At 41.0% G+C, this 17,474-nt stretch overlaps 3 protein-coding genes across 3 annotated transcripts; 2 read left to right on the top strand and 1 right to left on the bottom strand.

Moving 5' to 3' along the window:
- The first annotated feature begins 1,759 nt into the window (after positions 1-1,759).
- Positions 1,760-4,095, top strand: pou5f3 (POU domain, class 5, transcription factor 3). Its single transcript, XM_079552344.1, has 5 exons — positions 1,760-2,515; positions 2,623-2,734; positions 3,284-3,414; positions 3,499-3,663; positions 3,736-4,095. The coding sequence occupies exons 1-5, from the start codon at positions 1,784-1,786 to the stop codon at positions 3,988-3,990; spliced, it is 1,395 nt and encodes a 464-aa protein (XP_079408470.1). The 5' UTR covers positions 1,760-1,783; the 3' UTR covers positions 3,991-4,095.
- An 815-nt stretch (positions 4,096-4,910) lies between these two features.
- Positions 4,911-6,777, bottom strand: fut7 (fucosyltransferase 7 (alpha (1,3) fucosyltransferase)). Its single transcript, XM_079551974.1, has 2 exons — positions 6,709-6,777; positions 4,911-6,061 (listed from the first exon to the last, which is right to left on the bottom strand). The coding sequence occupies exons 1-2, from the start codon at positions 6,712-6,714 to the stop codon at positions 4,991-4,993; spliced, it is 1,077 nt and encodes a 358-aa protein (XP_079408100.1). The 5' UTR covers positions 6,715-6,777; the 3' UTR covers positions 4,911-4,990.
- A 5,881-nt stretch (positions 6,778-12,658) lies between these two features.
- On the top strand, positions 12,659-16,897 carry clic3 (chloride intracellular channel 3). Its single transcript, XM_079551767.1, has 7 exons — positions 12,659-12,761; positions 12,832-12,928; positions 13,334-13,443; positions 15,077-15,202; positions 15,281-15,387; positions 15,479-15,633; positions 16,617-16,897. Exons 2-7 carry the CDS (start codon positions 12,893-12,895, stop codon positions 16,776-16,778), a joined length of 696 nt encoding a protein of 231 aa, XP_079407893.1. The 5' UTR covers positions 12,659-12,761; positions 12,832-12,892; the 3' UTR covers positions 16,779-16,897.
- The last annotated feature ends 577 nt before the right edge of the window (positions 16,898-17,474 follow it).

The following is a 17,474-nucleotide window of genomic DNA, read 5'->3' as shown; positions in this document are numbered from 1 at the left end:
AAACCTATTACAGGAGTCCAGTTACTTAAGAACATGTACTTGAGTAACTTTTTAAAGAAGAGACTAAGAGTGGTTTATTTCATTCAGTACGTTTTACTTCTACTTGAGTAAAATTATAATGAAGTATCTGAATTGTGATATTATATATATTTTAACCGTCTCATGCATCTTGTTCTTTAGAGTTTTTTGTTTTTCTGTATTTTCTGGGTATTTTCTTTGGGAATGTCACAAACTCCACATGATTTTCTGTTTTGTTTCACACAATTTATGTCACTGAAGATAAACCAGACTTTTTTCGCTCTTAAAGTTACACAGTTACTCACAGTATAGGCCCACTCTTGTTTTACTCTTACTTGACTTATTGTTTGGGTCATTACTTTTGACTTGTACTTGAGTAAAATAATTCCATAGTAATGTTACTCTGACTTGAGTACATATTTAGGCCTCTCTATCTACAGTATGTATATCTGGGATCTGCCATGACCCTCTGCGCCTTTTCGCCGGGTCCAGGCAGCGCCGACTGGAGTGAAACCAGTTTGTTTCGGAGTCAGGGAGATGGGTGTGGGGCGGAATCAAAGACTTGAGACTTTTTTGTTTCTATCTGAAAAGAGGCTAATGGCCGGCCATCGCAGCCTGGGATCTGAATCCACAGGGTGCCCCCAGGCCAGGAGGCGCAATTGTCTCACTCTCTCTTCCCGCAGTGCGTCTTCCTGCCGCATTCTGCGACCACATCTGCACAGGCCCGGGCCATTACAGTGACCACCAGCAATAAAGTCACCAGTTAATGCTATAGTAAACACGTAGTGCCGCGCGCAGCAACAGACATGGGTGTAAAGGCTCCAGAATGACCTCAAATTAAGGATGCCCATTATCAGTCTGCGCATTTAAAGCGTTTCCAAAATGAGATTCATGTTGAGTTCCTAACTGTCAATAAAAAGGCTAACTTATTTTAGGCCTACTGGCTCAAAACAAACATTTGAAGTTTGATCGGCCTTGAACTCATAATTTAGCCTGTTGGTTATTTCAGATTGGCTCATTATGAACCCATAGCTTTGCCTAAACCTGTTGATCACCTGTAGATCCTTTCCATTTAACTTGTCAATGTTTGGCTAATTTCAATTGTTTTTTTTGAGTTCAACTAACATAACTGAAGGGCATTATTACAATTATCTGAATGACACCTCAGTTGATTTCAATATCAAAACATCTACAATGCAAACAGCATGTAATTTCCTTTTAATGTAGCCAATCATTTTAGTGGTTAGCTATTTAGACCAACACTACTGAAAGATAGGCCTATGCGAGGCTGTTTAGGCCGGGGCCATAGCCACTAGACCAGCAAATGAAAGCCTATGGCCCAATAGGTTTAGATATGGTACTTTAATAATCCGGTTTCTGTGGACACGCCTCCCATTTAGAGAAAACAAATCAAGGTCATTGACAACTTCATCATCAGCTGTGAATGATTCTCCGCCGGCCAATCAGCGCTGAGTATCGGGACCGTCCATCAAGCGCCTCCTCATCTGTGATTGGAAAAACCTGTGTGGCCAAACCAGGGAGCCACATTTGAGTTGGAGCAGAGGCCCGAGAGCGCAGGACTTCATGAATGGACCGAGGGCTTGCTTTTTGGAGTTTTAGTCTGGAGAAGTTTGAAGAAGTGTTTTATTGAGCCTACCTCGGTTGCCTTTTTGCTTGATAGTGAGCGGTAAAGTGCGCTTGTGTCATTTAATTGTACAGCCTCACTGACTCGCCGCTTGCCGTGTTTGGTTCGTGTGGGGTGATCATGTCTGAGAAATCGCAGAGCCCTGCGGTTGAGTTCCAGAGTCGGGCTTACGACTTCAGTCGAGGCAACCCGTGCCCTCAGGCCCTGGGACAGGAGACTTTTCAAATCCCCCCTGGACTCCTGTCCGACCACAACCTGCTCTACAACAAGTCCGCGTACGGAGGAATTCCCTCGCAGACCTTCTTCCCATTTGCCCCTGTGGGAAACGACTATCGGGGGTCGGACCAACAGCAGGCCGTGGACCTGGCCCAGCCTAAGCCTTGGTACCCGTTTGCAGCGCCCGAGTACGTAAGCCAGGTACCTGGCGCTGCAACTGCGACACAGCCCGCTAATCTGAGCCCCCCGATCGCTCAGACCCCGCAGGTCAAACTCCCCGACATCAAGGTGGAGAAGGATAATGAGGAGGACTACTCTGCGGAGGTGAAGATTCAGCAGTACCCCACACCCCAGACCATGTCGCACGGGGTCTTCTACTCTGCGCCCTGGAACCCGTCTTTTTGGCCAGGGATCGCGCACATTACGCCTCCGGGCAGCGGTAGCAACCTTAACCCATCCACGCCATCCTCCACGTCATCTCCATCCATGTCCCCCTCTCCTCCGAGCAGTGGGAACAACGGGGCAGCGTTTTTTGGGAGTGGGACACCCACGAGTACTACAGGACCGAGCCAGAACCCAGCCTCCTCAGCCAGGAGCAGCGGGTCCTCCAGCGGCGGCTGCAGCGACTCGGAGGAGGTAAGAATGACCTCAGGAGGCTTTGGGTTTGCAGCCTTTTGTTGTCATAAATGTCACCCTTTAGCTAATGCGATATAAACTAATGCAATTCTAAATGTCATGTGCAGGATACTCTGACCACGGAGGAGCTGGAGCAGTTTGCAAAAGAGCTCAAACACAAGCGCATCACTCTGGGCTTCACTCAGGCGGATGTCGGCCTGGCCCTGGGAAACCTGTACGGTAAGTGCGCAGGGGTGAAGGCGCACGGTTACACCGGTGTTTCCCAACCTTGAAATTAAAGAATGTTTAAATATTCTACATTCTGTTTACCTGTGTAAAAGCTGGGCATGTTTCGTTGAACACAAAGTTGATGATGTTGCAGGAATTGAGGCACGCATGAAGATAAATAATCTTCCACCTCTCACCTGATTTCTTATGAACACTCACTCTATATCCAACTCATGAACACATTATAACCTGTTCAGCCATGTGCACTGTGGTATGTCCACATTAATCTCTAGCACTTAATACCTCTGTTAATTTGTAAATCCTTTTCACACTGTCCTTAAACTATAAATATTATAAAGTTAATAATTATTAAGTTCCATCTTTGCCCATAGTTTTACATTTTTAATTATCCCTACCAAGTTTTGTTTCCTGTAGTTTGTGAACCTGTTCACTGATAATGGCAATAAAACCCGATCTGCACACTTATGTCACAGGACACTGTTTGTGAAAGACTAGTTTAGAACATAGTGACTTCAATATGTGGCTGTCTTGTCTCCTTAGGAAAGATGTTCAGCCAAACGACTATTTGCCGCTTTGAGGCTCTTCAGCTGAGTTTCAAGAACATGTGCAAACTGAAGCCCCTGCTCCAGAGATGGCTAAATGAGGCTGAGACTTCAGAAAACCCCCAAGATGTAAGTGCCACTTTTTAAGAAAATATATCAACTCATTCATAAGTCTAAATGGCCTTTGACAAAAGCTGTCTGTTCCTTCTGCAGATGTATAAGATCGAACGTGTGTTTGTGGACACGAGAAAGAGGAAGAGAAGGACAAGCTTGGAGGGAGCCGTACGTTCAGCTTTGGAATCATATTTTGTCAAGTGTCCCAAACCAAACACTCAGGAAATCACCCATATCTCAGACGATCTCGGCTTGGAGAGGGATGTAAGTACATTTTATATTTGATGCTGTTTTGTCCAGATCTCAATAGTTTGAATAATGCATGTTTTTGTCCAGGTGGTGCGTGTCTGGTTCTGTAACCGTAGACAGAAGGGTAAGAGGCTGGCATTGCCCCTGGATGAAGAAGAGGGTCTGTACTATGAACAGAGCCCTCCTCCTCATAACATGGCGCCTTCTCCGATCCCTAACCAGAGCTATGCTGCCCCCAGCTACACTGGAGCCTCTTCTGCACTATATATGCCCACTCTGCACAGGCCGGACATCCTGAAGCAAACTATGCACCCTGGCCTGGTGGGTCATTTGACTGGATAAACTCTGAAGCAGAGAACCAGATTCAGTGTTATGAAATGCCTGTGTGTCTGACACTTGAATGTACAATGTTTTTGTGGTGCAGGGGAAGCTTCAATGAGCTTTTGTGCTTGGATTTTTTTGTTTTTTTTCAGTGGTTCCAGTGAATTGAAGCAACTTTTATTTGCACAAAAAGTCAATTTGTATATATGAGGTTATTTTGTGTTTCTAAGAATTAATTGTGTATTTCTCATCTTTTAAATGAGTCAAAAAAAATGATGTGCCAGTGCAGCCTGCGTTGAAGGACACTTGCATATAGATAAAAGAAATTGTCTTAGCTTTTTAAACAAAATGTTTACCGTCTTATTTGCAACTACTTGGTCTTACAGGAATCTAGACATGACTTGTCAGCTCATACAGATGGACAAACTGAGTGCCTTTACTACTGCATGTGAACTGTCATTTTTGTGACATTTGTCAATAGACTATAAATGGATTTTAATTATTTATTGAACTGTGGGGCAGCTGCACAGGAATGTTGACTGCTCTGCAGCCTTTTTACTTGTCCACATCTTGACAAATTGAATTCGAAAGTAAAGCCTTTGCACATTTCACTTGTCTTGTTTGTCTCATTACCGCAGAAAGGAAGTGATCTCTTCATATAAAAAGTAAAACTAATCTTTGAGTTGGCACAAAAGTACATTGGTTTAGATTTTAGTTGTACAAAATTAGGTGTTTTACCACAATCTCATATTGGGACATGAAACAGTCTGAATTTAAGTAATTTCTACACAAGTATAACATTTATTTCTGTTAACTCCAAACGACTATATAACAAATATTGACAATTGGTCAAATACATGGGTCATTGCTCTTCACTGTCTCGCCTGATGGCAAACTCTGCATCCCTTTTCCTCAAGCATAGGCGTCTGGAAGGAATGTGAAACTAACTTGGTAAACTCCGGATTTCTGTAGTTTTGACACCCCTCGAACTTAAAGCTAATGGTAATGGTGAGCACATGATTCATACATTATTCCAGGTATGTAAATCTGAGTAGACTTTCTGCTGAGGGAGAGACTGTGTGCAGATTTTGCAAAGTCTCTCTCTCCAGTCCACATACAACTTGACTTTCCACTCTTGCCTCCACCTAAAGAAGTCTTCATAGCGTTCCCTATCTGCTGCCAGCTCCTGCATGTAAGTCACTAGTTCCTTTGCCGAGGAAAAGTCGTCAAAGTGAATAAAAGAATTAGGCGGAGCCACAGCCCTGTAATCCACAGGGGTCGGCCCCAGCACTATGGGAACTGCTCCGCTCTGGTATGCGTTCCTCCACAGCTTCTCTGTGATATAGTCCTTTGACAGTGAATTTTCAAATGCTAAGTAGAAGTAGCAGTGAGAGATTGTAGGCAGCAGGTCTGCCGCGGAAAGAGGGGCTTTCTTCCATCGGCCATATACTGTGATATTTACAAAGGCACTGAGCTGACTGTAAGCTTGGCTTCTTTTTTGACGTCTGTTGAAGTTGCTGACCACCCAACACACCAAATCTGTTTTATTCATAGGAAGGACTTCCACTTCTCCATCATGTGGTTGCAATTCACCATATGGGACTGTGATATCTGCATCTCTTCTGTAGCTCATGGTCAGGTTAAAAAGATTTGCAAAAGGCTGCAAGTTGCCATTATTTTCTGGAGCTTCTAGGGACAGCCAAACCCACCTCTGTCGATGCGGACGCTCCAGATGAAGGGGCAGTTTTTCTTTCTTATAGGCAAGCTCCCTTTGGTGGAAAACCACCACATCAACTTTTGAAAACTCAGAGCGCTGGTCAAATACTTCACACCCAGGGATCTTAAACAGGTCCAAGCACACGTCCCCATTCAGAGGATATGCTCTGCCAAAGGGCCAGTGCCAAAGCAGAATGGAGAGAGGAATATTGTTGCTCTTGGAAGCACTGACACTTGTTCCATTTTTTGTCCACATTTGGAGCCAAGTTTCAGATCCATTCCAGCGGTCAATCCAGCAACACAAAAGGCAAAGGTATATGGCACAAAGTATGACGTACAGGAAGTGCCTCTTGTAGCCTCGGGATGTGTCACAAGTCTGAAAGAAAAGAGGAACGGGTTTAACAACAATTGTGATTATAATGAGATGTAATGATTTAATTTTATTCACAGACTTCACAAATCTATAATTCAGAAAAAATTGACATTGACATCCAGGCTGTTTTTCACTTCATCTTGTGTCTTGCTGAAAGGTTGTGACAGTGTGTACAACATTATGGAGAACCACAATAATTTATCTGTATTTCTTTTTTTTTTTTTCAAAATGTAAACAGAATGCCTTTTACAAATTGCCACATCCAACTAACCTAACCATGAGTTGACAATAAAGCTGCAATTGAATAATCTGAAGATTAGAAGATGTGTTGATGGAGTAAACTTGAAGTAAATACTTATGAAATACTTATGCAATGTACAAAACACTCTTACAGTCCCTAACGTAAAAAAAAAATGTTTCAACAGGCCTAATTGATTAGTTGTCAACTACTCGATTAGTTGTTTCAGCCCCAGCTGACATTCATCTGTAAATAATAATTTATCACAGTGACTTTCTCCAACATTAACTGCTGCATCACTAAATCAGCTTTTAACTGCAGAGATTTGCCTCATGCGTAGGCAAATAAGGTATATGTGGTATGTAAGGTATATATCTAATAGAAATAAATAAACTCATACAGCAGGACTCACCATCATGTGATGTGTGTCTTCCTCTGTGTGAACCAGAGCATGGAGGGACCCACAACTTGCTGCTTTGACAGCTTCCTTTATTTGGCTCAGAAATATAGAAAAAACAGACTGTGCAGGAGGTGTCACTTACCGAAACCAAAGGTCATGCCTTTTCCCATGCACACTAAATATAGTGATCGCTCCTCTTGTTGTTGTTTTTGTTTGTTTGTTTGTTTGACTGGTTGGTTGGGTGTGTTTGAGTGTGACTTTAGGCTTTTTGATTATTTCACACAGATATTTAAACTATTAAAAAAGTTAAATGTCTGTTGTGTAGGCTGAAGAATTCAGCCGTAAATAAATCATATCAAACAGAGGAGACTGAATGAGTGTTTTCTGACTTCATTATTTAGATGTTTTGGATCAGAAAAACTTTCAGGTAAAGGGGTCATTGTGGTACAAATGTCTTTATTGACTGTAACATTTTTTAACTTAGACTTGTGGAAACCACCATGTCTCCTCGATTTATGTTCTTGATCAGGTTCAACTTTTAAAAATAAAAAAAACTCTGTATAGAAAACAGAACAAAAGGCGTTTTTTGTTGGTTTGCCATTTATCAACCACTTCTCCCACAAAAGATTTCTGTGCATCTCAACAGGATGTGGTGCAATATTTATGCGGCAGCGAAACACTTTTCTTACTTTGCCGTTGGAGACCTGTCAGCTCTGACTTGCCCCTTTCCTCTCAGACTTTAATGGTTTGGTAAAAACAAACACAGACTAAGCTAAACATACAAATAATTAGAATAGTAGGCTATCAAAATATACTTAGGTAGATATTTGTGTTTACATATTCACAGCATATATCACAGAGATGTGACATTTGAAGAGAAAACTGAATCTGCAACCCTGCATCTTGAGGTGCAGTGATCGATTACTCACAAACAAATGTATGTTTTGAATCATTGGTGACGTGGTCTACACCATAGGTCTACACCCAAAGGCCTGCGTGTGTATAGGTGTAGGCCATGACTCAGTTTTGGCTTTTACAAGTAGAACCTATCATTAAAAGTACAATAATGTAATGGTGCACTCTCCACCCCAGACGAGAAAACACACATCAAAAAGGCTCTATAGTTGACTAAGAATACTATTCTCATAGAAGCTGGCGTAAATGACCACAAGAGGGAGCTGCATTCCCACACTGCCCCCAAATGGCTACGATTACTCTGTAGGCAAAACGTTTCCAGCACTTGAAACAATGGTTTTGTCTTTCAGTGATGATGGTGAAAAGCCAAATTTGAACTTTTTTTTCTAGAACTTATTCAGGTAGGAGAAGACAAAGGCATGGATGGCAGAATTTATTTATTTTATACAGTTAAATGTGTCCAAGACAGAAGCATATCATGACTCCCCAATAGCTTCATATATGTATGCCGTACAGGCTACAAAATCTGTGTAAAATTGTAATTGTATAATTTATGAAACATGTGTAAACTCCACCCCAGTCCCTCCCGCGCAGAAGCTGAAAAGTTGATTCATGCCTTTGTCTCCTCCGGGCTGGATTACTGTAACGCCCTCCTCGTCGGGATCTCAAGAGCTCCAGCACGCGCAGAACACCGCTGCCAGGATCCTGAGGAGGACGCCCAAACACATCACCTGTCCTCCGTGAGCTCCACTGGCTCCCCATGTCAATGCACTCATGGCCACGCCCCGGACTATCTCTCTGAACTTCTGACCCTCACAACCAGACAGGGGCGGATCTAGAAAAAAAAATCACGGGGTGGCAAGCGGGGTCAGGGATCATTTCTGGGGTAGCAACGTCGAATGTTTATAGTGACAACTCACAAACATTTTCTCTGTCCCGAAAACAAATCATCGGACAATGGGGGGAGAGAGCATGTCCAGCAGCAGCCCCTGTGGAACACCCTCACGAACCCTGGAGTCTTACAAGACGGGGCTCGAGACATTTTGATTCCCATTTAGAACGAATAAACTATAATGTAGTAAATGTCTATTTTTTTCTCTGTTATAGCACTTTGAAATATATATTTGTAAAGTGCATTAGAAATGTAAGGTTTTAGCCTATATTGATATTAATATCTTTCTTATGTTATATATCACTGATGATGGTTTGTTTTCTGGTTGCTGCTGTTGTAGGTGTAGATGAGGGGTATTTTGAAGTATCAGGCTGCTGCTGCATTTTGCTCCCTGCTCTTCAGCCCCTTTCACTTTACTGTCCTACCCAACAAAGCCTATGGGTCTCTAAAAATGTTTTATTGATTATAGCCATCAAGACTGGATAACAGTGATAAATTACTTATTACACTAATGTAGGAGGGAGCATGGTCAGGTTCCCTCCTACGTTAGACTTGTTGTGTCTGTATACCTCCTCTCGGAGGCTGAGGTCTCAGGATCAGAACCTTCTCATGGTCCCTCGTACTCGTTTTAAGACCAGAGGAGATCGCTCCTTCCAGGTGGTCGCACCGACGCTCTGGAACGATCTTCCGCTTTCCTTGCGGTCACTTGATAGTGTTGATGTTTTTAAGAGTAAACTGAAAACCTATTTGTTTCAGAAAGCGTTTTAAATTCCAGTGGAATATGGGTTGTTTCATGACCACGTTTTTTGTGACAGTAAATGTAAATGTACTGTATTTTTATTTTTTATTTTTGTGAAGCACTTTGTGACTTTTGTCTGTGAAAGGTGCTATATAAATAAACATTACTTACTTACTTCCTTACTTACTTAGTTGATAATTATTTGAAATGCTCCTTACATTGCGCATAAATGCTCAGTGATCAACAAAGTCAAGTTTTGTACAGTTTGAGAGAGAAAAATGAATGTTCTGTACTTTAGGATGTGGTTTGATTTAGCTTTATATAATAGACCACTATAATCAGGTTCAACATTTTCTCTTGCGGATATTTGTTTCAAAAATGCTTCCCCAGCTGAGAGAAGAGCATGTCTCTCATTCTCTGTGCTACAGGTTTTCACAAACTGTAATTTGGCTTTAAACAGCAACTAAGCAATCGATATGCCCTGACGAAGACACACCAGTGTCGAAACGCATGGGCTGTCCATTCCAATAAGGACTTTTAATTATTTTTCTACAACAGGATGCCTCAGATCCTTTTTTTTTCTTTCACTTTTTGTCCCCTGTTCTGTTATATTCTGTACATTTAAATCTGTGGGCGGATAAACAATGTGTAAACCATTATTTATGTCACCCTCACAAGGTAATCCCTCCTTAACCCCGGCCTTAAATCGCCATTGCAATGTAAACAACGGAAAACATAATCCTCAACCTTCCCAAATCTGTCAGTTTGCAAGATTTTGACCTTATTGAATGTCACTGGGATTGGTTAAATTCAGCTTTCACTCACTCAGAACTTGTTGGATGACGACCAATAGACTGGAGCAGGTGGTCTATTTGAGCATAGAGCTTCGCTGGACGGCACGGTGAGGCATCGGTTAGGGCTGGTGCAGGTCCTGGCTTCGATTCCTTTCTTTGTCCCCGTTGTCTGCATTTACTTAAGTTTCCTACCACTAAAAACATGAAAAAAAAAAAAAAACATTGGCCAGGATGTGCATGTGTTGTGGTCAGAGGAAACGTTGATGCAGGTGTGTGCAGTTGCAGCGCTTCTGTCAGTCTACATAAGGGAAACTGTATGTGGAGTGAAAGCACAAATGGGGTAATTTGTGTCATGTGAAAGGTGCTTTAAACAGAAACCCAATGAATCATTAACCTTCTCGACCAACTGGAACAATGTCAAACAATTACAATATTCTAGGATTGCACACACCAAGCAACTGAGCCTATCCTTTTTTCAGAACCCCTTCTTAACCTTGGTTCGGTTGGATGCATTGTCCCTTTTCGACACGGTTTATCGTCACTGAAACCCCAGTGTCCATGCTGGATTCCAGGCAGGTGACGGCACTCTCAGTTACTCGTGAATGCTGAAAAACCACTCCAGTGCATTCAAAACAAAACACTGAGCAGAGACAGGAGATACCCAAAACACCAATGACAAGACACAACATTTACTGTGACATGTCTTGTGTTGTTTTCCTATTTGCCAGCACTGCACTATTTCAGTATACTGTGGGAAATAACCTTTCAATCAAATGCTATTTTCGTAAGAAATTTCACACCCCCAAAAATCCACAATTGTTGAACCTGTGTCTGTAGTTATCATTGACAGTAGGAGTTTAGCAAGTGTCTGCTTTGAAATGATCACCTAAAGAAAATGACCAGAAGGACATTATGTAAATCTAGTTGCTAAGGATTGAGAATATTACCTTGTGTCTTGTGTCTTTATGTGATGATTGTATGTGATTATTACAGTCTATCTTATGAGCATGAAGAGAAACTGACTTTTAGCCTCTGTATTGTTATGCATGTGATGGTGATGAAAGAATAAACTGTGTGATTATCTGCACTGTAGATATTGCACTTTACCTCTGCTCTTGTCCCTATAGGACTAGAGATGGAAATGAAGTCATAGGTGGAGGTCGGTAGGGCCCATGACGCAGGCTTGCAGCCTCAAGTCTTCTCCAGGGCAGCTCTGGCTACAATAATGGCTTACCATTTCAGATTGTGAAGTGAATAGCAACTATATAACAACAGCTATATAAGATAATGCATTATTACTATCATTGCTAACGGTCATGTCTGCACATCAATGGGTAAAATATTGCCAAGTTACAGTATTTTCTTGTAATACTTTTCAATTCGGTGGCCTATAGCTCCATTGAACTTTGGATTTCTTAGAGTATTTTACCCTTTTTTTGCATTTCCATTTTTCGGCTATAGGATGGCTGCATCTATAGTGTCTCACACCAATCACATGTGTTCAAACTGATCCATTCCCCATGTGCCCATGCACAACAACAGACAACATAGTTAGAATCACTGGTTGGAGCTGGGATCACTAGGCCGGCCTCTAAACCAGGGGGCTGCTATCTTCAACACCGAAAGAGACATTTGAAGAATAATCATTTAGTCTACAAACAACAGGACAATTTATTGGTATCATTTACCGTAGATACTTGAATCAAAGTTTCATTTTTTTTGTAATTATCATTGGTATAAATAGAATTTAAGAAATAAATAGGTTCAATCAATTTAACCAACTGGGAATTTTATAAAATGTGCTTTGATGGTTTAAAATCAAAGCTTTAGAGCAGCCTTTCCCAAAGTGGGGTCTAGGGACCCCTGGGGGCCCATAGAGGCACTGCAGGGGGGCCTCCAAAGGTGGACAAACACATGCATCTAAAATTGACTGAGTTTGAAATTAAGTTCATGTGTATTAGTCTAATTATAAGAAAGCCTTTATCCAGTAATGACTATTGTTTGTCAATTGTTACACAAAAATATATATTCATAAAACTGAGGGGCCGTGTGGAATCATTGGATCGACAAGAGGGGCAACGACACGCTGGACTTTGGGCAGGGCTGCTCTGGCGTGATTGGTTGTTTATACCAGCTCTAAACTGATGCATTAGCATCAATAATGGCGGAGGACAGATGCACTATCTTTCATGAACCCCTAAACAATATTTTACGTTTCCATGCAGCCAATCTTTTCTGACTTGATCTCAACTTTCAAAATCTCCTTTTAGATGAGTCCTGGTCTCAAAGGGGACACCGGAGGAACATACAAGCTTCCCACAATAAATCAATATGCACAACATACATACCTGGATCTATTCCAAGCCAAAACCAACTACACATGTAACTTTGTCTGGATTAAGTCCTGGTAAATCACGTCAGTGATACAGTATATGATTTAACAGACTAATCTGTCTTTCATTTGTCTTTCATCTGACGTAAGCGCAGATAATTGCCATGACAATAGGAAGACAGTCATAATGAGAGTGTGTGATGGTGACATGAAGACAGAGCTCATGGACAGAATATGCTGGAAGGCTGCACAGAGCCAGATCTGCTGGTCTGACTGGTCGCGCTGCGGGGTGTGTGCCTCTTCACAGGTGTGGTGCAGGACGAGGACCAAAAACACACACAATAGACGCCAAGAGGAGCAGGTGCAAACTCAGAGGATACAGTGTTTACTCACGTAAGTCGTGTTATGGATGTGTAAATCTAGCAAATGAAGTGTCATTCTGTGATGTGTTTGTTTTGGACAGATTTTTCAGGACCTGGAGTGGATCTACAATAAGAAATCAAAGGAAGCGCGGAGAACAAAAGATGGCAGAATGTCCAAAAATAGAGCTCTTTTTGAAGGTAAAGATCAATCTCAGATGTTCATGGATTAAGAGGATACTCTCAGTGATTTTTGATTAACAACCGAACATTAATACATTGATGATAATCTGCTTTCTCTGTAAAAACAAAAACAAAAAGTTATACAACTGTTGGCTCACTAATACTAAATTTATGTTCAGCCTGATTTAATAATGATTATGTAGAATGTGTTCACTTGCATTTTGGAGTATATTTTCAAGCAACATCGATTACAATTGTACAATGACAAATAAAGCACTTTCTTACAAGATTGCTGTGGTCCGGCATAAATACAGGTTTGCTCTGTCAGAGGTGAAACTGAGCACAACAGGCTAGACTGGAATAGTGTGGGTATATCTTTCTTGATAAGATTTCATTATAACACTGAATGTTTGTGTCTTATAGGCCAGTGGTGACGCTGAGAGTGTGGGAAATTGTCCGTTTGGTCAAAGACTTTTCATGATTTTGTGGTTAAAAAGGGCCAACTTTACCGTCACGACCGTGGATATGAAGAGGTACCGTAAATACGCAGACACAAATAAATGCGTAAAGCTTACTGTATAATCTGATTAGCCGTGAAACCTAGACTGGCCACATAAACCAGGCCCTGTATGTTTCCTGTTCTAATTCTTATATTTATCTGCATTTTAATGGGGCTTAAAGGTGTAGCCAACTTTTTAGGTGAAAAAAAAAATCCTAATAATTGCACACATTCAACCTTTTAATGACTCGGTGGCGTTATGGGTGCAGCGTGGCACCTTTGTTTCCCTCAGAGTGGCCTCTATGACGCTCCAGGATCAATTGTTTTTAGGGGTATGTACCAGAAACGGGCCAGACACCCCAAAACAATTGATTCTGGAGCATGATAGAGGCCACTGTGAGGGAAAGCAAAGGTGCCATGCTGCCCCCATAAAGCCATCGAGTAACTAAAAGGTGAAATAGACGCAAATATCAACTTTTTTTTAGTGCACGTTTAAAGGTACACTGCGTAACATTTCGGACTACACTGTTGTCGGCAAAACAAAAGCTGGAGACGTACCCACTCCTGGTAAAGTCATATTTTAGGAAGGGTGAGCTTCATAAATGTTTGTTTGTACATTTATGAAGTATATCTGTCATAAAATAAATGCTTGTATATCAATTTTATTTATTGGGTAAAATTCTACGCGGTGTGGCTTTAAGTAGTGACATATATAGAACACAAAAAGAACGAACAAAAACTAAAAATGCCTGGTGTACTTAAATATGGTGTACCTTGGAACATAACATCCTAAAAGACTTTTTTTAAATGGGCGCACACAAAACCTACTTTTCGTTAAGGGGAGACACTACAGGCAAAAGTCAATTTTTTCAGTTTTCAGGTTTTGGGCCAAATTGGTCTCTGAACATACAAGCTTTGACCCGGAAACAGAAAATATGCCTAATCTTCACAATAACATGTTTAAATATTGCGCTGATTCAATGTTCCCCCATAGACTTATATGGGACAATGCAATTTCAAGGGCCTTTTTCCAAACACTTTTTTTCTGTCATTGTGGCAACACAATGTCCACGTCTGTAGGACCTACTATTTAATCCCTGGCCCCATTTATTGAGTTTTGAATGTCAAAAAATAAGGCGAAAATTATTTTTTTACAAATTTTTCCACTAAAAAACAGCTTGTTTTAAAACTAAACAAGATATCCTAAATCCCCTCTGAAAAAGTCTTGGTAACTCATTCATCAATAAAATGAAACCATACATTTGAATGTAGCTCTATCCATTATTCAAATTTCGTCGCCGAAAAGATGGGAAATTTGGGGCATTTTTAGGCATAAAACACCTTGTTCTTATATGAAAACATAAAATGACAGAAAACTTGCAATGTATTTTTTTCTCACATTAATACCAGTGATCTACAGCAAAAGTTTCAAATTGGTATCTGTAAATATACATTTTTTCCCTATTCACCTGCAGTGTCTCGCCTATATACCATGTACCAAGTATGGTGCAGCACTACAGAATGGTTTGTCTACTGTTGCGTCACTTTAGAATGAAACAGGTCATAATATGGTAGAAAGCCTTCTCTTTTTTTGCAACCTGATACCGAACTTTCAAAATTGCAGATAGAGTTGTTTACTCTTTCTACAATTCATATCCTCATCATAGAGCCCCCGATGTGTTGAAGAATTTGGCCCCTGGATCCCAGCCCCCGTTTCTTCTCTTTAATGGCGAACTCAAAACTGACACCAACAAGATCGAAGAGTTCTTGGAGGAGGCACTAGCACCACCGCTGTGAGTGCCTTTTGATTTGTGCTGTAGCTACAAAATTGCGTGGAATGACAACAGAGTATCTTGTTCATGTGTTGGCAGATATCCAAAATTATGTTGCTGTCACAATTCATCCAAAACCGCAGGCGAGGACATCTTTCGCACATTTTCAGCTTATATCAAGATCGGAAAACATGGATTATATGAACGTAAGTGTATAAGGGACATGTTTTAGCACTTTGAGATGTGTTTGAAATGTAAAGTGAAGAATATGAAGTATTGTTACTGTTATTATTTCAGAGCTGGAGAAAAAGTTTCTGAGGTCACTCACAAGGTTGGACCAATACCTCACGTCTGCTTTGGACCATGATTCGAATCACCCACGGACCTTTCTAGATGGAGACACACTCACCTTGGCAGATTGTAACCTCCTGCCCAAACTCCACATTGTCAGGGTAAGGGGATTTAAGAAAATACATTCAGTACTTTACATTTTCAATCTCCATCAAACTGAACTGTAAACAGAAAGTTGCAACAGCTTTCTAGAGATGATTTTAGATTTTGTTTATCACAGATTTTAATCAATCTACACTTACATTATGTTCTGGTTTCCATGTTCCACATTGTTTTACATGGATACTTTCTTTGCCTTTTTTTTGTGGGGAGCGGTGGATTTTTTTAAAAATCTCCATAGAGCCCATAATGGTCTGAAAGAAAGCAGCTTTATAAAAGTAAACAAAAAGCTAGCTTATCAGCTAACCCCATTTGAGACCTACACATTTCTTCATCTGAGACTCTGAAGAGGCTCCAAGAGCCCCTCACACCGGCAGCACAGTGGAGGCTTCACAAGAGGAGCTACAGGAAACAAGGAATGGACAAAGGAGGAGATTTTGAAAGACGGTTGAGTTGAGGGAGCGGAGGGAGCGGAGGGAGCTGCGCAGGAAGAAGAGGAAGGAGGAGATGGAATAGCTGACCAGTGCAGGACACCACGCTCTGAAACAGGGACAAACCCACGAGATGCTGCATCGTTTTAGAGGAGCAGAGGCAACGGAGGGCAGCCAGCCAGGTTTCCTTGCAACGGTTTCCCCTAAACCTCCAACAACATGCTGGTCAGATGACCCACAGTGGCAGTGCGGCTCAGTGGCACAGTGGTAGTACGGCTCAAGGGCACAGTGGCAGTGCGGCTCAAGGGCACAGTGGCAGTGCGGCTCAGGTCCAACACCTGAACTCTATTTTGTTGTACGCTTGTACAATGACAAATAAAGCACTTACTTACTTCAGTTAAAAAGCTCTTGGATTATTGTATATCTTGCTTAGTTTTCCCTTCGCTTGATAGAGATTTTGTAAACAATAAACAATTTCTGATTCTGACCCGTAAAAAAAGCATTAGGCTGTGCTGCACCTGATTCTTTTTTTTTTTTTCTTCTTCTTTCTTCAGGTTGTGTGTAAGAAATACCGTGGATTGGACTTCGAAGACTTGAAAGGAATCTCACGGTACATGGCAGAAGCCGATCAAAAAGAGGAGTTTAAATATACCTGCCCACCAGACTCCGAAATACTGCATGCTTACTCTTCTGTAGCAACTTATTGGGACAAATAACAGGACATTTTTTACTCTCTATATGAAATGAATGAGAATGTGTTCAACAGCTTTGAAGGAAAAAAAGTAAACTGAACTTACCTGAAATTGTAACAACTGTTTTTGGTGAATTCCAAAACAATGTACCTCTTCCTTCATCACTTGTATTAACAAACAAGCTATTAACATTGTAATATCAAGCATATTTGTAAAAGCATGTAATAACAAGTGTATTAGCAAGCACATTATGCTCACAATGAATCATTTAATAATATGTAAAAATGCTATATAATAGCATGAAAGTGCTTTGGTGTGTCTAAATGAAATAAAATCCAGATTAATCCTTAACTTCCACTTTGATTTGATAACGTAGCTCATGCAGAAACAACGGCAGAACATTTCAGTGGGCTTTCAATGAGGGGATGATTAGAAATTATACCAAGAAATAAACATTTTAAAACCACAAACCAGGAAGCTCTACAGCCCACCTGATTTTTTTTTTTCTGTTATATTGTAGGCTATGTGGAATAAAATTGTTGTCAGGCAGTTTATTGTAAAAGCAGACGTTTGTGAAAAAATATATTTGTGCTTCTACTTCTGAAGCCCATTTTATCGATCATAAACTACCAGGAAAGTTATTATTGTTTACATTGCTCCCTGAAAATTGTGAAACGTGCATATAAAGCATGTGAGGAAGGAATGTGTTTTTAGAACATG

The sequence above is a fragment of the Gobius niger genome (genome assembly GCF_951799975.1).
Source record: "Gobius niger genome assembly, chromosome: 2".
Classification (NCBI taxonomy): Eukaryota; Metazoa; Chordata; class Actinopteri; order Gobiiformes; family Gobiidae; genus Gobius; species Gobius niger.
Note: the sequence above shows the minus strand (reverse complement) of the source record. Positions and strands in the feature narration are given on the sequence as shown.